This window comes from Patiria miniata, unplaced genomic scaffold, assembly GCF_015706575.1.
Source record: "Patiria miniata isolate m_02_andy unplaced genomic scaffold, ASM1570657v1 HiC_scaffold_1, whole genome shotgun sequence".
Lineage (NCBI taxonomy): Eukaryota > Metazoa > Echinodermata > Asteroidea > Valvatida > Asterinidae > Patiria > Patiria miniata.
The window spans coordinates 23801683-23823640 of record NW_024037047.1 but is presented as its reverse complement, the minus strand read 5'-3'; the positions used below and the strand labels follow the sequence as shown (position 1 = coordinate 23823640).

Sequence of the window (21958 nt, the reverse complement as noted above, 5' to 3'; positions counted from 1 at the left end):
TTAGATGTAGATGTAGAGGAAACACAAAAGAGGGATTTAACAGGTGACGGACCAAGGGGGTGTGTCAGTGTGGTGACGATCGAAGGGGAGGGGTGGGGCAGGAAGGAACAAGGGGGATTCAGAATAGAGGATGATGCTGGGGGACAAAGGAGTGAGTCAGTGCATAAAGTGTGAGATGAATAGGGGTGTAACTGGAGGGGATAATGGGGCGCTGGGAACTTAGTGACGTGACAAAGGGTAAAGTTGAAAGTGGAGGAAAACAAAGGAGGCGATATTAAAAGTACCAGAGTTTAAAGATCACGATTTAAAAACACACACAAAAATATATAATGAACTAGCCGCTGAAAATATATTTTAAAGTTGGATTCCATAATTCTGTGTTGGTTCTGTAGCAATTGATTTCTTTGTGTAGTCTAATAAATGTAGATAAATAAATGGAGGCGATATTAAAAGTACCAGAGTTTAAAGATCACGATTTAAAAACACACACAAAAATATATAATGAACTAGCCGCTGAAAATAAATTTAAAGTTGGATTCCATAATTCTGTGTTGGTTCTGTAGCAATTGATTTCTTTGTGTAGTCTAATAAATGTAGAAAACTATAACTAGTGCCAACATCACATTTCTCTTCAACCACCTCCTCCTTCAATCTTTCTTGTGTGCACGTCAACCATTTATACTTTAAACCCTCCCCTTGCACGTCACAAAGGTGCGAGGCTAACATAATGACGTCATGACATATATCTGCTAGCCTTGGTTTACATAGATTTACTAAACCTTGGCTTTTTCCTTAGTTTTGGTTTAAGGTCGCAGCTTGACGATTTTCGTCCCCCGACGTGGACTTTACGTCTAAGCTGTATAATTTTCTGATACAGACACATCACATTCTGGTTAGGCCTATGTATCGATAGGATAGGCATGATTAAACCTTTTGTGCGTTCAATGTAACTAAAATAACATAACAAAGAGATACCTCCAACGCAAAAAGTCTATAGGCCTATGTCTGGTCAAGATTCCTTTCGTTCAAACGCAACAGGCTTCTTGTCAACTACAGCTTGAGTTAGAGCCGACGCCGGGGACAGAGCCAAGGTTTGTTAAACGCCTCTGCGATCATTGATCAAGGGCCGGCCGGGCCCATCGATCGGGAATTTATTAGCGGGTGAGAGGAGCCCACGCGGGCAAGCAATACGACGAGATCTCCGGCCTTCAAGTGCTATCGAGCTCCGCTGGGGCAATTTTCTCCTAAATGCTCAGCTAAAGACCTTTCTCGATTGGAGCCAAGGTGTATTTTCTTATTGATAACGTCTACGTGCTGTGCACTGCCAAGTAGCTGTTGAAGCCTTTGCTCTCATTTTTGCACACTCAGGTATTTCGAATGAAAATAGATATGATGATTACTTTTGGAAGACAAAAGAAAAAAGCTGTTGGTGGAACTTTGAATTATGGTCACGAGATGTGATGACGTCATGATGCGTTAACTGCGTTGCATTGTGGGAGCCACAGGGCATTGGATATCTGGGTACTAAAAGCCGAATATTTTGGCTACTGTGATAAACATCATTTACAAAGAGACGTCCAATTCCAGGACTTGCTTAGACTTTAGAGTCTTATTCATTAAGACTCAAACAAAATAAGCCATAAACCCTTTGTGATATATTTAAAAGAGAACAAAGATAAGTATAGTGCCCCCAAGAGTACATTATCTATTATTAAGTATTTGATAGCAAAGATGGCCGCCACTGTGTTCTTGTGAATACTAATCCCAGTTTATGTAAATGCCCATTCCTTCTTTCTCTCTTACTTCACAATTTCGATCAAAGAGACACTACAAAATAGTAATGCGAAATGTGTGATTTTGGGAACTGCCCTCAGCTTCAAAAACCATAACCAGAGTAGTCGTGACAGCTATGAGAAAAAACATAGCCAAAGGTAAATTATGAAGAAGTAATAACGCCACCTTTTTTCGGCAGGTTTGAAGAAAAATCAATCAGACGAAAAAAGGGCCGAGGATGACCTTTTGAGTCCCCGGAGACAGCTGGAGCAGTAAGGCAAGGGATCGTGGGGGATTTGAGGAGGGAGAACGCTTAGTCTGGTTTGCTGGTGTTTTGAGAGAGAGAGAGAGAAAAAAAAATCCCATATAGGATGGGCAGAGGTTCCTGTTTGCACATGGGCAAACATTCTGCCTGAAAAGGCACAGACAACGGGAACATAAATGTAGGTTAACTAACACGATCGTAGGTTTAATAGAATATTAATGTTATTGGTCCCAAACCTAATACCAATACATGGGAATATTACGTGCATCCTTCTCAGGTAACACAGAAAACCCATCACATGTCGGGTCGAGTTGTCAATTTAATGAGCTCACTTGTCCAATTTCAAATTGTCCTGGAGGCGGAGAAGCATTTCTGGGTCAATTTGGGGGGCTAGTTTTACGAGTGAAATGCTATTTCCGCCGATGGGGCTTGCTTCAAACACGACAGCCATCCATCCTTCCAGGTACCTACTTACATTAACACCTGTGTGGGGAGCAAGCAGTTAAGGCAAAGTGGCTCGCCTAAGGACACAGCCACTTCATTCCAACTTGGCAGCGTGGCAGGCTAAAACCCACAATCTGTATACACTCAATAATTTTGCCTTCGACACACATGCTTCTGGTTATCAAGCTGGGCAAATCATAAGCTTACGATTCCAGCTTTACTTATGTGACGTGGAAAACGTCTTTTTTCCATTGCCTACGTTACAATGGGCCTGTGTACTTTGGGTCCAAATATACCAATGAGTTCGACCAGCTAAGGGAAAATATTCGGATGTTTTTGTTCATTTCTGTGGGTTTTTTTCTCTTTTTTTTTGAGGGACAGAGAAAGCAATCTTTACGCCAGAAGCAAATAAAGAAATAGAAAGGGGCACCCAAATTATGGGTTTGGGTTAAGACCGACTTGATGCAAAAAGGATGCAACAGATTAACTTTTTTAGCTCCTGAAAAAAAGATTCGAAGACTGTCGTATGTACGCTATTCGTTAATTTATTAAAGGCATGTTAATCATTTTCATTGATTATACCATGTACCACTCAAAATCCAAAGACGAATGTTCAAAATCATAACCTGTTGAATTTCAGCTCAGTGGATATTAGACTTTTTGAGAATACAGTGAAGAACCATTCACAACCTTTTGATCACACTTAACACAATTTTGTCTGTAGCACTCTTTTCCCCCAAAACCAGACTGATCTTTGGAAATCTACATGACAGCAAGAAAGCCGAAATAATGTCACGGGCTTAGTATCAGTACGATCCTCTTGATAATAATTCGGTAGGTTGCTTTTGGGATGTCATCATGCAAAAAAAATCAATACGAATTTAAGACTGACTTGATGCAAAAAAATAAAATAATAAAAAACATGCATCGGATGCTTCCTGAGCTCCTTAAAGTGATCCCGGGACTGCTGCAGCATCATGTGCTCTATTCGTGAATTTATTAAATGAATTTGTGTGTCAGGATAATGTACATATCGAATCAATGTATTCCGCCCGTGGGCACTGCCTGCTTTGGTTCGCACGAATAAGCACAAACACAGCCGACGCAAGGGTCGCAATCCACAGCGCGGAAATTTCAGGCTTTTTCAACATTCAAACATTTATTTGTAATACAATTTGCCTTAATTATGACATACATACCCTTGGGGGAACATACCTCCCACATAATCCCAACCGTGTGATATTGACAGCCGAAAGGGACAAGCCTGCCCCCACCTTACTACCTCCACGCACTTGGCTCAATTTCTTCGCACCTCCGCGCGTCAGAGAGACTGTTCGAACATCTGCCTTGGGCGCGAAAACCAAGGCCAGTGCGGCTGTGTTATCCTTTCGCGCGTTTTTCTTGTCTACCCTCTTATTTGGCGCCCTTTTTTTCTGGCGCGCTTTTTTTTTCCCGCGCGCGCTATTGGGTTACCACCAAGCGCAGTTGCAAACCACGCGTGAGTAACAGGGGCTACCGGATCTCACTGAGACCTTTTCTTCCCCCAAGGTGTTTGGTTTCCATTGATACGGTGGGACGTTGTACGCCATGGAGTAATTTTTGTTCCGAGGCGTGAATAAGACACCGGCTTATATCTTGGTATAGGGACAACCTTCGTCCCCCACTCGCCCTACAACCGCTGCGTGACCGGGAGCTACACTCGGGAAACGATACACGGGTAATTTACTCGAGCCGGCCCGCGGATCGAGTTCAGTTAGTTCCTCTCGGTCGAAACCCCGAACATTAAAGCTACAACGATAGGCACCAAATAACCCTCATTTAAAATAGCTTTGGGTGTTTGGTGTTTCAAGGAGCGAAATAAATACTTTTTAAACTAACATTTTACACTCCTTTTCAAATATACATTATAATACTTTAGTAACCAACAATCAACGACAGCCATAAAAAATATGAAAATCGTTTGAAGAACTTTCTCTTCGACCACAGACATTTTGATGTTTAGCGACTAGTCAACTTGAATAACGATTGCTCAATTGTCGGGACTTACCAATTGAAACTGATTACCAAAAAACAGAGATGCTGACAAAGTGTTCCTTGACAAGTGATGTTTATACATTTTGAGTGTAATATTGACGGACCGGAATACCTTTAGCAAACAAGCGCCCATCAACAAAATTATGTAAAAAATATACCTTTGTCATAAAAATGCATCATTTTATTTTCACCCGGCTTCCCGAGGCAAGCGTCCAATTCGATTGAGCTGCCGCGGTATATGAGACATAATTGAACCGTTTCTATGGCAACAGCAGGACTTGTGAAAACAAAACGTCTGCATCTTAGCGGTTTTCTCTGTTTTTTTCTACTCATCTCTTCTACGAATCCAACTGCACGTTGGCGAACAGTCAGTTAAGATCACACACAAAAAGGGTCCCTAACGGTCAATTTTGAAAAGCCCACTTAAATCGCTTGAAGCGGTTTAACGTGCCTTCACCTTCATTAACGGAGCATCCTTAATGAAAGTTCTAGTTGTGGGATAAAGCTGTCTGTTCCCAAGCGGACCAAACGCTTCGCGATAACCCCAGGTATTGTTATAACCCAACCTGAGACTTGCGTCTGGGCTGTTCCCAACGCTGCATTTTAAAACAGCCCTGGGTTGCATTTTTCTTCATCTCTCAGAGGCTTCGAACAATTTCCTAGACTATCCGCCCCTTTCAATCATCCAATGTGCCCTCGTATTGACAATTGGAAAACGATGACCGAAACTCCGACCACAGAATATCTCGAACACGAAATCCGTATTTTATCCATAATACCACATTTTCATTATGTGTGTTCGCTACAAGATCTCTTGGATTTCTTTTGTTCGACCTTTGTTTTTAAAGCTTTATCATTTGCATTATTCCAAAAGTAACCTACCAAATTAATATAAAAAAAAGCATTATTTTAATGGATTAAAGATCGTACAGCCTGTAATATTGTTCTTGGTGGCTCTCAGTTAGAAGAAATAAAGTAATGTAGGTGATTTCCAACGATCTGTCAGTTGAGTTATTTTGGGAAATACATAGTGTTAATGACGAAATCGCGTTTAGTGATCAAAAGGTTGTGCATGGTTTTTCACTGTTTGCTCGAAAAGTGTAATATCCACTGAGCTGAAACTGCAACAGGTTAGGTTTTGAACTTTCGTCTTTGGATTTTGAGTGGTGTTATCACTGGAAACGAGCAAAATGCATGAAAAGCAAACGATCCAATATGCATTTAAGTATGTCATGTTCTTCACCTTTCTTCACCTTCTTATGCTTGCCGCTGTTCAAAATAAAGCTTTGCGTCAGAATATCCCCGAATTTTGATATTTTGTTACTTTTACAGTAAAACAGTATATCAGAGCGTGATTTTTTTTCTATTTCTCACTCAATTTAGGAATTATTTAAAATAACAAAGTAAACTGAGCTGAGGTTAAAACATGTAGGCCCTACACGATTTAAAGATAAATACCTGTCTGATATCGTCATTTTGGTAAGTTCACTGATCTCCGTTTAAAAATCTGGATAGCCCATTGGATGTTAGAAGTGACGTCACTATCTGCCATATTATATTATTACCACTCCAAGAACAATAGATTTGTAAAGAAAATTATCTAATTTCATTGACATGTACACTGTTCACTCAACGAAATATTTTGGGTTTTTTTTTACAAAAAAAAAACAATATGAAAACAAATATTATATTAATAGAACATTTCTGCTTAGAATGTTTTTGTCATACTTTCAGACGACTCTAGTTTAATTAGTTTGAGAAATGGGGTGGTTGAAACTGGTTCCCTCCCCACATTCCAATGGAGGATCGGGAACCAGTGCGCAGCTTCACTTGTTTGTAACATCTCAGAATGGCCAATCAGCTATCCAGGTTTTTTTTTACATGCAGATCAGCAAACAAAACAAGGGTTAACATGACGTCCGCAATACATCCGCAAAGACCAAAAGAAAAAATAACATCTTGTTACTTTAACCAGGTCAGTGTATTAACATTCCTTTGTGTCGCGAGCTAGCTTTGTGTCTTCGAAAACACCTGTTCACAAATGACATAATGGCGCGCGCGGCGAAACATGAAACAGCCAATTAGAAGCCGAATGTTCACGGACCATTTACGACTCTACGTCCGCGGACCGCTCGAAGCGGATGTCGGGTGCACGCTGCGTGGCATTGGTCGGAAAGTGGCTCCATGAATTGTAAACATTAAAGGTGAAACTGGTCAGATTAATCATAATTTTGGTTTCTTTTCGCCCTGTTTTCATTGTTTGGACCAGCATGTAAATAAAATAAAATCAAGCCTTCTAAATACAATCAGTACATGTTCACAGCAAAACTACAGAGATGGCAAATATCTTAAAGGTAAAAAGGATCATTTCTTTTGTGTGAGAGCATTTTTATTCATTTAAAACAACAAAATTGCTCAAAATTTTAAGAAGCTTAAGAAGAGTGAATAACAGCTAACTTGTTGATTTTCAATGGATAGCAAACATTTTGATGATACAGTGAAAAAGTATGCACCATTTTTTGGGTCTCAAAACTGAATTCTGTACTTAACGCACGTAAAAAAACTGTGCCCGCGTGAACACTTCTTGAACCACCTCCAATGATTGCTTTTTTCCGAATGATACCATTTCAGGTGGAATAATTTCACAGGGTATTTGGTACCAGTCCTATCTTCACTTTGAGCAAAGATTTATTTTCTCGCTTAATCAGTAGGTACGTATCCGGGTAATTGCAAATTTTCCTACGTGTCTTTAAACATAGACCCAGACCTCAAGTATGTCACAATACAATACAATACAATACAATTGTATGTGACATACTTGTCACATCACCCCCAAACGCTACTTCACCAGAACCAAAACACTTTAAAGTGATTTTTAACCGACATTTTCCAATCTGTTACAAACGATGATATTTTCAAAGGAAGGGGCTACCCTATAATAAAAAGAGTAGGCTAAGGCCCAACAAAGCTTCGGTTTCTGGTCTGCGCGCGCGTCGCCGTAGCCATGCGCGTCATCAAACTCAAAACGTTTTTTTATTAATGTAAGATGATGTCTCAAAACTGCCAAATTCATTGGTTTGACCGGAATCCTGCTGCTGCACAATTTTAACGTGTGTTTAGATGGGGTTACGATCAAGTATAAGCTCGATATGTGGCCTCTCTGGGCTCCCATACATTTTGCACTAAATTTAGTCGGGGACCATTTGCAGTCATCAGCCGACATTTGAAGAAGAAAAAAAAAAGTAAAAAAAAAGCCGCGTCGCCGCACCACTTTTGGGGCAAGCTCCATACCAGGAGCCGAAGACTTTTTTGGCCTAATTATCCTCTAAAAAACAGGTTTGCTAGCTAAACCGGCAGTTTGCTTTAGAAGATAACGAAATAGTTCGGTATATTTCTTCCAAAGAAAAACTTACATCTCTGCTCCACTCCCTTTTATTTTTAAATAGGGATTGCAAACATCTACTCGAAAAAAATATTGTTTTTTTCTTGAAACTCAATTCAAGATGCATATATGTACGATTGCCCACGCATCAGAAAAAAAATAGCCCCGCCCAATAGCCTACTTCCCAACGATGTCAAAAAAACTACGTCGGTCTTTACTGATCGTTTATTTCGCAAAGCAAGCGTCATTTTCTCACCAAGCAGGGGGATATTGGGCAGACTCTGCTCATAAGAGCAGTGTTAAGCTTGGCTGTGCACCTAATTGAGGAATAATTACTCAAGACCAAGACATTATCGATTTTCCTACCTACCCGCAATTTTATGCCGCCGAAAGTTCGATAAAAATCGCCCAAGGCCGACCGAAACCCTGGAGTGCGAAATATCCTCGCGGTAAAATGGACGCGAGAGCTTGGGTGAAAGTCAGCAGTTGTCGTGGGAATAAAACTGTACTATTGAACGGTGCCAACCTGCATACCGTTTGAAAAAAAAAGCCTACACTGTTTTCTTGTTAGATGTTTACACGAGTAGGTCTCTTGTTGCCGTGGTAACAAAATAATATCAACATGTATTTTTAAATGTTGCATGTCAATTTTGCAGGGAAAAAAGGGAGTTTATTTGTGGAAGAACAATTATTACTAGACCTAGAAAAACAACTGAAGATTACGTTCATTTTCGAATAGTCAGCGCACGATTAATACGGTTATACTTTTTCAAACAAAAGTAACTAAATAAAAATTTCTCAAATTCTGACTTGTTCCCCACATTTAAGTCACGTTTTAGGGATTTGTGAATCATAAAAACTTATTTTTGTCTTTCAAATAAAATAGGGCAAACGATTGGGTAGTCTCGATTTTATAAAGTGAAAACAAATCTAGTTGTAGTAGCTGTAATGATTTCCCGTCGCTAAACATGAATAGGACCTTTTCCTTAATCCGTATAGGATCATTGCTTTTGATGCATTTGAACGTTTTCAATAATAGCACTACTCCAAGACGAATATTCAAAACCCAACCTGTTGAAGTTTCATGTCAGTGGACGGACACTTTTCCGAGAACACAAATGAAAAACCAATGCACAACCTTTGGTCACGAAACACGATTTCGTCTAGCCGCACTCTCTATTCCCCAATACTCAAACAATAGACTGATCGTTGGAAATCAACTATATTTCTCGATTTTTCCAAATGACAGCAAGCCAGGTGGAATGAATTCACGGGCTGTTAAGTACCAGTACGATCTTTAATCCAGGTAAGCTTTTCGATAATAATTTGGTAGGTTACTTTTGGGATGAATGCAAATGATCTTGTATGCCTTTAAAAAACTTCTGCTGACACACATCTGCACAGAAGCGTGCATCTTGCTCTAAGTTCTAGCTCAGCCAATAAGGCATTGAAAACATCCTTCGTTAACAATACGGCACATCGACTATTTCTTTCATCGTTTCAAACCGAATGGAGCACGGTCAATTATATTTAAGCCTACGAAGCATCGTGATCATATGAAAAAGGGCACAATTCGTGTGAATACGTTTCCATTGTTGTTTGAACAAAAGTCCACCGATTTGATAGAATCCTTTGTCTAAGGGTTTATCTTTACAATCATTCATGAAGGCCTAAAGGGAATAGCTGCGATAGAGGTCGGGGTTTTGGCACGATGTAGCTTGGATTTAATACCCTAATTTTCCAATGCAATTCCAGAACATAGGATGCCAAGATCAAATTGTCTTTGTCCAGACCGCTCTTAAATTTCATGCAATGCAATATGAATTTACACAATGCGTTCGTCACAGCGAAAACAGTATAAAATATCTAGTTATACAACATAATTAATTTGGATGCTTTTCTACAATAGACGAACATATCTAGTATTTTTCAAAATCAGTCCACAGCTCCAAGACAGGTTTTTGCAGTGGATTGGGCCACTCTGGTCTATACCAGCGTATGTAAACATCATGTTTCTTGTGGTATTGATATCATTTTCTACCAACTAAAGAAAACTGTTACTAACCTTTCTTAGGTGGAATCACCCTCTTCTTTTTCCTAGTAGCTCCCTTGAAACTCGGATGAGAAAAAAATAAACTGTAGTACTGGCAGAAACTTGCAGACAGCGACAACAATGGAGAGATGTTGCATTCGGTGTTCTATAGGGAGGTAGAGTACCACACGGCTCCGGTCAATTCTAGTGGTGCCCGTCTACTTTACCCGGCTTATATAACTGCGTTCTGTACACGCCCTATTGGTCCACTCACGGCGTATAGGAGATATTAGCCCGCCCCTAGTCGCGAAATCCTCATCTATCCAATCCAGGGAATTTTCCCCGTGAGGGGAAAAGGACTTAATAATCACGTGGGCGGATTTAGCCACTCTGACGTTCGGTACTTTTTATATTTTTTTTTGCTTAACAGAAGCAGCAACAGCACTTACGTTACCAGTTTGTAAATTGATTACTTGATATCATCAACTTGTTTTGAAGAGAGCAACATGTTCATTTTCGTCATTCAAAATCTGATGAAAATGTTGTAACTTTGGAAGATCAGATATTTTTCAATAATAACAAGTTTTATTTCAAGTAGTGTGCCCTTTTGAAGCCGTGATATGCGTCATTTCCTTTTTGAAAGCTAACTACCAATGTTGATGAAGTGTCTAAAGTACAGACTCATCGAACATAAAAACAAATTCCATAAAGCAGCTGAGTAAATGAGTTTCACACTCGAGTTGGAAACTACTATTTCTTTGAAAAAATTGTCATCGTCCAAAATGAGCGGTCGTTAACGTCGATTCTTAACTGCTTGTGGTTTAATATTTGCTTATACTGGATGTTTTCAGGACAAGATTAATGCAAACACTGGAAAAGTACTACGCCGTTTTAGTTATATTGGGTATTTTTGTAGAGAGAAAACAAATATTTTCTTCAGCAATGTTTAACGACACGACATCATTGATTGTGCCATTGGGTTCAAAAGAGCACACAATACACTTTCTTAAAGTGTAGTTTGTATACTGGTGTCACATGTCTGACAAAGGTCCCCCTTAGTTTTCTCGTTTCTCCTGAAGTACTCTTTTTCTTATTTAATTAAAAATATCCATTATTATTAAAATCACCCACGGCCAATCAGAATAGCCGTAGTCAACAGGACCCGCGATAGCGTAATTGCTATGCTGACCATGCAGAGACGAGGAAAGACCATTTCATTATTTTCCTTCCTTATCCAGTTTATCCAGAATAAACCGGCCAACAACAAAAAAACAGAAAGCCGAGTCGCCGAGTTCTCTTCCCACTTATTTTTTTTACTCTTAACAGCCAAGGTTACATCGGCATAAAGAAAACACTTGCTTTCTGGAAATGTTATTATGAAAGGTTTTCGTATAGGGACAACTGTACATAATATATCACTGTAAAATCAAAAGTTACATTTATTTTTATTCGATCCAATATATTTAAACATACAGGTGCACCAGACTTTGTATCTTTTTATGAGATGGAATTCTTCGCAGACGTATTTATACTGAGAATACAGTGTGTCTTAAATACTTTGGCGAAGGGCAAAACCCAATGTAAGAATGTTCAACTCCCCGACGCACATTCCATGTTATAAAACGTTCGGTTGGTGACTGCTCTGTGTTCCGACGCCCCTATGTTCCGACAATCCCCATGTTAGATTGTGTTACTGCCGCTTAGGGTTAGGGATATGAGTAATGAATTACAGTCGGAACATAGGGGTGTCGGAACATAGGTGTGTCGGAAGGTGTGTACCCGTTTGGTTGCAGTACCCGTGCTGCATCAAACTCGAGCCAGCTAGCCAAGCTCGGTGGTCGAGTTGTGAGACGTCTTCCTTAGTAAGCAGGATATCGAGGGTGCGAGTCCCATCCGAGTAAGCTTGAAAAAAAATATCGCAATTTCTTTACGGTATGTATAAAACAATTAAGAGAAGATGAAAACCCAATATTAACATATAGTTGTCCTCGGTAGTTTGGTATTCGTCTTTGTGTAATTAACGTTCACGATGGCTTATAAGCCTTTTCTCTCGTTATAAAGTATATTTCACAGGACAGAGTTCCTCGCTTCTTGAGCGATGTTTTCACTAACAATGACGTTGATTGCAGAATTGAATTAAATACATTCAGCTGTTGGTCAGTGCAGTCTGCCTAGTTAGTGCCATTTTATTACCTTGCAATCACTGACAGTGTATCAAGCTCCGACGTGCTTGTTTAACACGATTCGCAGAGATAATTTCAACCGAACACCTAGTTTTGCCAGACAATACTTTTGTTTAGACACTTTCTGCCCTATATCCCTCACATGCCCATTAACACTAAGCATATGCTAAAAGGTGCGCGGAGGTTCAAGACGCGGTTATTTTACATAAAAAAAAGAGAAATTATTTGATTGGCGGGGACTGTGACGTCATGTGATGACGTAGGTGTCACGTGGGTGGACGGGTAGGGCGGACGTCACACATTTTGTAATACGTCCTCAATGAAAAGCATGCAAAAAACCCCGCTTGTTAACCATTGGTTTCGGAGGTTTAAAAGTACATTGCCGACGGAAACAGTTACATGACATTTTCATTCAAAGAAAGGGAAATGCTATTTTCCTGAAAGATTTTTATGCTCGGAAGAAAAATTACAACGGAAGGTAAGCTTCTTCTCAACAGCAATGTTATACTTTACAAAATGCACTTCTGGTTTTGTTTAATGTAAATTGCCTATCATTCTAAGTTTGGTTTTGGCTCATAGTAATTTTTTATGCAAAGACGGTACGTTGTTATCGTTGAAATGGGCATCTGGTATTTAGTGCTATTCTGGGCCAACACATTTTGCTCAACGTACATTTTACATTTTCCTTTTTTTTATCGTTTGCAACAATGGACGTACGCAGGCTCTTTATTTTAACCGCTGCGTCATTTTTTAACAAACAGATTTTTGGGGGGTCAATATGGAGCAAACCACGTCATGCTCATAGAAAGGCGCTTTTTACTTAATGTATAGTTTACTTTCGATGACTCGATTTTACAGGCAAAACAACATCGCTCCTGGTGGAAGAATACTTGTTTTACATACTAGACAATACTTCTAGCTTGGCACACTCAGCCACGTTTTCGAAACCATACCCTTCCTTTATCCCTGAAAAGGCAGGTATTCGACCAGTGCATCTTACGTGTCTATCGTATGGTGCCGAGACATGGACTACCACCAAACGTCTAGAAAAAAAACTAAAGGTGATAGAGAGGGCTATGGAAAGAATAATGATAGGAGTAACAAAGAAGGACAGGGTGACAAATGAGAATCTAAGAAAGAAATCAGGAGTTGAGGACATTATTAATACCATTATTCAAAGAAGTGGAGGTGGGCAGGTCACCTTGCAAGGAGGTATGACAACCGGCGGAAATACAGAACAACCAATTGGACTCAAAGAAACCAAATCAGAAAAAGAGGGAGACAAAACTGGGCCGTATCATAAGTTCGACTCCTCATAGGTCCGACGCCATATGTCCGAAATTTCGGACTTATGAGGCGTCGGGCTTATGAGGCATAACATGTATTTATTCCGCCCCATAGGTCCGACGCCTCATAAGTCCGACATCGGAAAAACGAGGCGTTTAATTTGTCGGACCTACGAGGCGTTGGAGCTATGAGGCGTCGGAGCTATGAGGCGTCGGACCTATGAGTCGTCGGACCTATGAGGCGTCGGACTTATGGTCCTTTATTTGGTTAGGGGATGCGATTTTGTCGGACTTATGACACGTCCGACCTATGAGGCGTCGGACTTATGAGCGGACCCCGACAAAACAAACGATTGTGGAGTGGTGATATAATGGTGATATAATGGCATTGCATGGCCACATACAGGTCAAGATAGAGTGAAATGTTAATTGGTGAAACGGCTGTCCTCCTGCAGTTCAGCTAGAAAGAAACTTCACCATTATTTACAACATTTCAATGGTTTTTTTTTTTAAGACATTCTGATACAAATACTTATTTACAAAAATGCTCAAGGCATTATAAGTGTAACAGACAGGGAGCTATGAACTTCATGCACGAGTACCCCCTCAGCGGTCACAAATGGAGATTTTGGAGAGACAACTGGGGGGGGGGGCACTTGCATTTTTTCAACCTTGTTTCCATTTCCAAGAGTAGAGCTCACAAAAAGCGCCATCTACCGTCCGTGCCTTGTGTCCATAATTTATTCGTTGTTGCATCTTTGCAAAAAAAATATATATACAGGTGAGTTGAAGTACGGTAGAAATCAGAAATGTTACTTTTGTCTTTCCGTCCCAACATTACCTGTTTACCGACAGCTTCCAAAAGCGGATCCAGAACACAACTTTTACTGGGGGGGGGGGGGCCAAAAAATGTTTTGGTTGCCGAAAACGTGGGGCCCATAAATTTCGGCATGGTGTTCAGAGATTCTAGATGCTCTGTGGTGCGATCTGAGGCAATTTCTGATCACTTTGACCATTTTTGTTAGGAAAAGATGGTGGTGTACGCAGTGCCTGCCTTTATTGCGACGTCACTTTAAAAACAAATTGGGTTCGGTTTTTTTTTGGGGGGGGGGGGTATGGCCCTCTGGATCCGCCCTTGACAACTTCATGTCCATATTTCCAAGCTAGTCTTCAAAGGCTTTAATTGGAAATTGTTCATTTTGTAAAAATATATTCATGGCTAGGAATGATAACAATATATTAATTTACAATAACATTTTCATAAACAGTTCAAGTTAAACCAATATTGATTATATTATTACATTATTCTAAGTTTCACAGTGTCAACATATATTTATTTTATTTATTTTAAATCTTAAGTTAAGGTTACAATCAAACATTAAGCAGGGGCTGTCAAGGAATGAACAGATGAATAAAAACTGTCATCCGACAATGTATTCATCCATACCCCTGATTACAATCAAGGTAACACACAAAGGTTCAGACAAAAATCGATATTGATAAAATAAATGAAAAAAAAAATAAAGTAATAAAAAATAATTTTAAAAAAGGAAAATATTGGGAGGTCCCCCATTTTTTCTTTAAATCCATGACTATGGCCACCCACAGAACTGTATTAACAGGACTAAAAGACAAGTGGGATTCCTATCCAGGTAAAAAGGACCGATAAAAAGAGCTGATAAAAAGGGCTGATAAAAATTACCTACATATACAACACGGGACACATTAATTAAAAAATGAAAATTATTAAAACTCTCCACAACCCCGACCTCCGAATAGTTTAAGAGACTCTTTCACAAGACTCGGAAAAGCAATTAGGAAAACGAACTACCCCACAGTATTTGTACGCGTCAGTACGAGCTTTGTTATGGTAAAATGTTAAAACATCCTCGTGTCTGGAGTTAAGTAACTAAAAATAATTCCATAAAATCGTTTATAAAATCAGATCTACGGGAAACTTACATTTCTAATAAAGAAAATAACCTATATCCAAATGTGTCATAAATAAACGATTTGAAACGAACGTAACAACTATACTTTTACTTTTCTGGGCATCAAGAACGGATTATATCAAGCGGCAAGGACACATTAATTTAGGGGATTGTATAACAAGAACAATATCAGACCTCATATAATATACACTCTCCTCGGGTCTGCACAAGCTCCACAAACTTAGGCAATATTAAAACTTTACCTCCCTCGATTAATTCACAGTCCGTTTAAGCTGTCACTGAGGGCGCACTTCATCCATACGTGTTTTCAAATATCATGTGCGCTTCATATGAAGTTATAGCTGTGCGGATACATGTATATCCGAGCACGCAAATTGTATGCGACCTCGCCCGCCAGCCCATCGCAGCCGCATTTCCAAATCGTGGCGTAAAAGAGTGGCCAATGATGTTAACTGGTCATAGGCCTGCTTGCATACACCAAGTGTTTCTCATACGTCATCGGGTTACCGAAGACACGATAGAAGGCGCCCACTGAATGGTCAGAATCTGGAGGTCAAGACGCAGTTGTTTTGCATAATATTGATCGCCAAATCTGCACGCACATCACAGATGCTGGTCTTGCAAACGTCTTTCCCATAAACTAATGAGCTTAAATGCACTTCACTTGAAATCACGTCTCGCTGTTATCCACGAACGGCGTCGTAATACAGCGCCCCCATTCGATGAGCCTATTTTGGATTGGATCCATCAGTGGTGGCGGTTTTAAACTCGCCATTGTGAGCGCTGGTAGTGGGCATATCCCCGCCTAGCGCACGCGGCTTGTGAGCCATCGTGGGCACCATGGTCGTGCCTACTCTGATCCCTGTGAAGTTTTCGTCGGCTACTTCATTCTTGCGATACACAGCGATTACCTGGAATAAAAAAAATGCACAGGAATGTTTAGGATACTTTTCCCACTTTTTAACTCAGCTTTAGATTTACCTTCATATTTGCTGTGACAACTGCTATCAAGTAAATTAATTATTCGTTTCTCAGACAACAGGTGTCAAGGTAAACATGTCTTTATGGAATTATCAATAAGGTGTGTTTATTATTAATAAATGCAAGTAAGCATTTTGATAGTAATGTGGTAGGTTGCTTTTGGGATAAACGCCAATGATCAGGGGTGGCAGAACCGGGGGACCTAGGGGCTAATACCCCCCCCCCCCCTCAACCCCACCTTTGAAACGGCAGCAATTCCCCCACCCCTACTTTATGCCGAGACTGACCGCTTTTTGGTTCGCAGGTGCCCCCCCCCCTCATATTAAAACTGTTCAGCCGCCGCTGCAAATCATACATTCATTTAAGAAGCACTCACGCCCATCTCCAATATCGAGATCAGTGGCCCACTCACCTTAGGAAAGAAGAGCATGCAGAGGGATATAGTAATACAGAGCAGAAGGAAACCGGAGACTAGAGCAAAGGTCACGACGATTGAGGAGGTGTTCAGGAAGGATAGCGAGACGGCTACCATGCAACAAATGACGGTGTTGTAGATGGATAGACCCACGTAGTAACTATCGTTCAAGCCGGACACTTTGACATTCCTGTACGAAAACAAGATGAATCAAAAGAAGGTCTTGTAGTCAGCGTTGATAGATAAGCATGCTTGATTTACTCTCTTATCTGACTTACATTCCATCATCTTAATATGATATCGGTGCTGCGCAGTCTATTCTTCACGTGAACTTCCTTCATTTGTTTTCTCTGGTAGGATTACTTCCATCATTTATGCTTGCACCAATGCTGTCAGTGCCCTAATTCTGTCAGGGCTACTGCTGCTGTCTGCGAAACAGTGTCTCTAAGAAAGACGTGTCTCGTCTTCAGAGACTCCAAAACAGATGTGCAAGGCGTATCTTTCAGAAGCCCAAAACACACCCAAACCCTCTATCGCCTGCTCAAACAATAATTATACTGGCCCCCAGTCACCCAACGCATTCAGTTCCACACATTGATTCACACTTTAAATCACTGAAACACTCTGCACCAGATTATACCTCCTCTCTTCTCATAATCCAGACCCATCCTTACTCCCTTCGTTCTTCTGCTGGAGAGTCCCTTGTCATCCACAGGTCACGTAAACAGGCTGGTGACAGGGCATTCTATTGCCGCCCCCAGTTATTGAATAGCCTACCCATCCCCATCAGACATTCAAGCAGTATTTTGTCCTTCAAAAAGGCTCTCTCTCAAGACACATCTATTTCCCAAACCGTAGTTTGCTTGTCTTGTCTTCTTTCCCCTTTTTCATTTCTTTGTTACAGCGCCTTGTATCCTTTGGCAATTTGGCGCTCTTTATATCCAATTATTGTTATATTATGGTGAATTATCAATACATAATTTGCTGCACACAGCTTTCGATGAGCATTCTGAAATAATGCTATAGAAAGTAAGCTTAGCCTACCCGCCAACGCTGCAAATGCCAAGTTTTAACTGAGAAAAAAAAATCAAAGTCTTTCGAACGCTGGCGTATTTGATAATCAAAGAGGGCGTCCTAAACATAAAACAGCAAGACCTCTAGAACAAGTGCCAAGTTCGGGCAAGGACCATTAGTCGACCAGTGGTTGATTTGTTACGTTCCTTACGCCTGCGGACTAATAACAACGTGAGAACCTCTCTAGTCAAACGCTGGTCAAATGTCATCGCAAAACGTCTGGATCCTGGTTCCCTGCTGTACGTTATGAATGTACGCGGCTATTGGTTACCAGCGATGCAATCAGTCCCAGTATGCTGGTTCGAAATAGATGACTAGCGTAGTCAACCACCGTCGACTAGACAGAGTTCGGGCTAACTTTAGTCGAACTATGGTTAACCAATGGTCAACAATAGTTCTTGCGCGGACTTGCCCTATGTTTGCTTTTATCCACCGCCACATCCAAAAGCGCTGATAAATGCTTGTCTCTTCCATTAACAAAAATGTGAAGAAAATGCATGTTAATTAAGTTTAAAAAACTAGCTTGCGCCGTAAATGATCCATGCATATCTACACGTGTGCACCTGCAGTAACGACCCCAGTGGTCAATGGAAAACGTTTTCAGTTGCTTTTATTGGTTGCAAACACACCGGCCTTTTTATCGTTTGCGAAGATGTTTAAGTTTCCCGGGTATAGGCATGGTATTAAAAAGCGTAGTCCGTTTGCTTAATTACTCCAACAATTGTTGGTCAACATTTGAATATTTCACAAGTTCCTCCATTCAAACAAAGCCAAATAAAGTGGTGAGAGCACTTTTAACCAGAGTCGGACTACTGACCCTGAAAATCTAACGTACGCCTGTTCAAAATTTCGCAAACAATAGAAAAGGACCGATGTGTTTGCTGCCCCCACGAGTCTCAAACGTCACCCATTGAGAGGGAAATTAGGTAAGTAGCACAGTGTTCGTTTACCTTGTGGACCACGCCAGAAAGGCACCGAAGACGACAACGAACGCTTTGTAGATTATGATCACCAGAGTCCATATGGTGTTGTTATTGGACGTGCAGTTCACGTACAGCTTTTCGCGTTTCTCGTGACGTGTGAGATCGTCTTCGGTCTGCGTGAAACAACGAGGAAAAAAAGTCGGTAACTACAATGTATCTAAGCATGAAATAGGCCTGCATGCGATAGAGCATTTCAACGTGTTAAGATAATTATACTCTATAAGAATTTTCACATTTTTCAAGAGTCTTACATTGTCTTACAAGAGTACATGACATTGCAAACATCGGTAGTGTAGTCATTCTTTGTGATACAGTTCTCGACTCGTACCTAACACCTTGAAACCTTGAGGGCGCCGTTTGGTACTTTTAAAGCGCCCTCATTAGTGGTTCTCTACAGTAACGGCTGGTAAATGCAGTGAAATATGGGAAACCGTTCATACCTGAGGTATAGGTACTCTGTTCTCCTTGATCTGTATTGGATCGATGATCTGCCAGGGGATGAGAATGGCCAAGTCTGCCAACAGCAGAACGGCGATGATACCAAAGAGATAGTAGTCCTTGATCACCTTAAAAATCACGAAACAGGAAATCAGAGGGAAAAAAAAGTAAAAGTTAAACAAGACTGGCATCACAAAGGCCTAGCAATGGCATGTGAGCGTAAAGCCAAACACTGTCCACATTTGGAGAAGGCTGTTGGCGAATTCGGCATATTTTCCAGACCCTTACAATATTTCATAGGATTAAAGAAATGCGTTTTGGCAAGCTTTTTTTGTCCGTACATTTTGGTGTAATGTATCGACGGTCTTAAAATTTACGTTTGAGGTGCGTCACGTGGCTGACTCCTGTATCCATTAGAAATGGCTACCGTCTAAGTTATTCATGAATATTTATGAGCTTTGCTAGTACACATACCTAGCTGACTTATAAGAATCACCTCCCGAGATATCTGGAAAAACTACGTGCCACTACATAAAAGTCAACAACTTTATAAAGTTCTCAATTAAGTACCTTTCTCTTAGTTTTGTTGGCAATGACGATGCTATACACCCTCCACATCTTGGTGAACATTCCTCCAAATGCAAGAGTGAAGGAAATGGGAATGATCCAGGAACGAACCTGAAACCGAAAAGTGCCAATATAGGACATGAGGTTTATCATTCGTCTGAGCAGAATCTCTCAGCTCAGGTATCGGAAGTCATTTACAATGCAGGAGTGCGCCATGAAGCGATAGCATTTAGTCATCTGTCAGATTCTAATTCTGCTAATGATATCTTTGGAAGGTGTCGGTCGAATGAAATGAAGTTGCTGGCGTTCAACAACTTTTATCGGGGTCAATACATGCCTCAAAACAAGTGAAGCGATTATGCCACAAACACTGTTTTGGACTGTAGAAAAAAAAGCAAAAATAGTCAAGGAACTCGTGTTGTGGCGAAAGCAAAATACAGTGACGTCACGATGCAACATATCGTCGCGTTGTTTTAACATACTGGCGAACAGGTTGCACCGCGACCCTTCCATACCGGCAAACAGGTATTACAATTTTGTTACCCCTTCGCCAGTATGGAACAAAAACGCGGTGTCACCCATTCGCCAGTATGAAAAAAATGCGAACTAACATTCCTCCTGAATTGTAAAAAAATCGATCGAGGAATAATTCAAATTACGGCGGGTCCCGGTGTGCTCATTCCCATTGCCGAAAAAAAACCAAAATCGGTCATGAAAAGGTTAGGCAAGTATGACTATTTGCATTTGTGATCCAACAACTAACCTACAGAATTACTATCAAAAAGCTTACTTGGATTAAAGATCGTACTGATCCTAAAAACAAGGTGAAATTATTTCGTCTGCCTTGCTGTCATTTAGAAGAAATCAAGAAATGTAGGTGTTTTCCAACAATTAGTCTATTGACTTCTGTGGGAATAAAGAGTGATCTATAGACAAAATCGGGTTTCATGATCAAAAGATTGTGCGTGTTTTCACTGTTTTCGCGAAAAGTGTAATATCCACTGAGCTGAAACTTCAATAGGTAAGGGTTTTGGACATTCTCTTTTGGGTTTTGAGGGGTGTTTAAGTGGAAACAAACCAAATGCACGAAAAGCAATTGATCGTACAATGGCTTCAAATGTAGGAGCATCCTCACCCTGCAAATGGTAAGCAGCGACGTCTCCTCTACCATAGACCTATCGATGCCTAGCAGCACCACACCGAGGTATGCCAGCAGGATACCAGTGGCGATGATGTTGTTTACTTTCGGGCTGGACATCTTGATTTGCCTAAGAAGAAAGATTTTTTGTTTCAAAAAAATATATCGCCTGCAGTTCTTCCGAGATTAACGTCAAATCTTTATGACAAATGTTCGGTTAACATTGTACGATTCACCTCCAAAAGTTCTAAGACAATCTGCATGCTGTATCTGAGAATTTGTTATCGTCCTCGGCAAAATGTCTCAAATTGCAATTTGAATGAACATTTCCTTTTCCATTACATTGATTAAATCAGGACAAATGAGGGACCATGCAGCACGTGCCCATGTTCACATGTGGCTCGTCGAGCGCAAACGACTACGGCCTTGTAGCCAACTTCCATTTTAAATGTGTCGTGTATACGCAATGAGCACGCCATAGGAGCATGCCCGAACCAGCTTGCGCACGGACTGTGTCCTTTATCACATAGCGCCATTTAGTGTTTCTGCACAAGGTTACAAAGATGAATTTATCCGATGTAAACATCGATTGCTTCGGAAATTCATAACTTTGGATTACACGATTGAACCGTCGCTCCAGAGACAATACTATTTTTTTGCAGTACGTTTTGCGTAACTTTTTTATTACTCCGAAATTTCTGAGTCAAAAAAGAATCACGTTTCACAACTTTCTCATTAAAGCATAGAAAGATAACATGCACAAGCCCCGGTTGAACAATGCACCTAGAATTTCCTAGCCAGGCACCAGCTCCAGTAACAAGAACCATCTATGTGTATTTACAACTATCTGGGTACTCGGCCTTGAGCTAGGCAGGGCAGGCATAATCAATCACCCTGTCACTATAACCGGCAATAAACTTTCAGTGGCAGTTGTTTCCAATCCTTTGAGATAAGACTACACCCCAAACAGGCTCAGGAACATTGTTGGGTGATTAGACTAAATACCCAACG

General features: G+C 40.6%; 2 protein-coding genes across 2 annotated transcripts in view; both read right to left on the bottom strand.

Moving 5' to 3' along the window:
• LOC119726174 overlaps positions 1–10146 on the bottom strand; it is a 49668-nt gene extending 39522 nt beyond the window's left edge. The window contains exon 1 of the mRNA XM_038197786.1: positions 9964–10146. The gene's annotated coding sequence lies outside the window, so the exon portion shown is untranslated. The remainder of the gene's footprint in view (positions 1–9963) is intronic.
• Positions 10147–14518: 4372 nt separating this feature from the next.
• Positions 14519–21958, bottom strand: part of LOC119726162 (gamma-aminobutyric acid type B receptor subunit 2-like) — a 46295-nt gene continuing 38855 nt past the window's right edge. Inside the window, exons 11-16 of the mRNA XM_038197781.1 lie at positions 20945–21077; positions 19813–19920; positions 19245–19370; positions 18772–18917; positions 16745–16937; positions 14519–16262 (exon numbers count right to left, since the gene is read on the bottom strand). Of these exons, the coding sequence (XP_038053709.1) occupies positions 16080–16262; positions 16745–16937; positions 18772–18917; positions 19245–19370; positions 19813–19920; positions 20945–21077 (889 nt within the window). The 3' untranslated portion in view covers positions 14519–16079. The remainder of the gene's footprint in view (positions 16263–16744; positions 16938–18771; positions 18918–19244; positions 19371–19812; positions 19921–20944; positions 21078–21958) is intronic.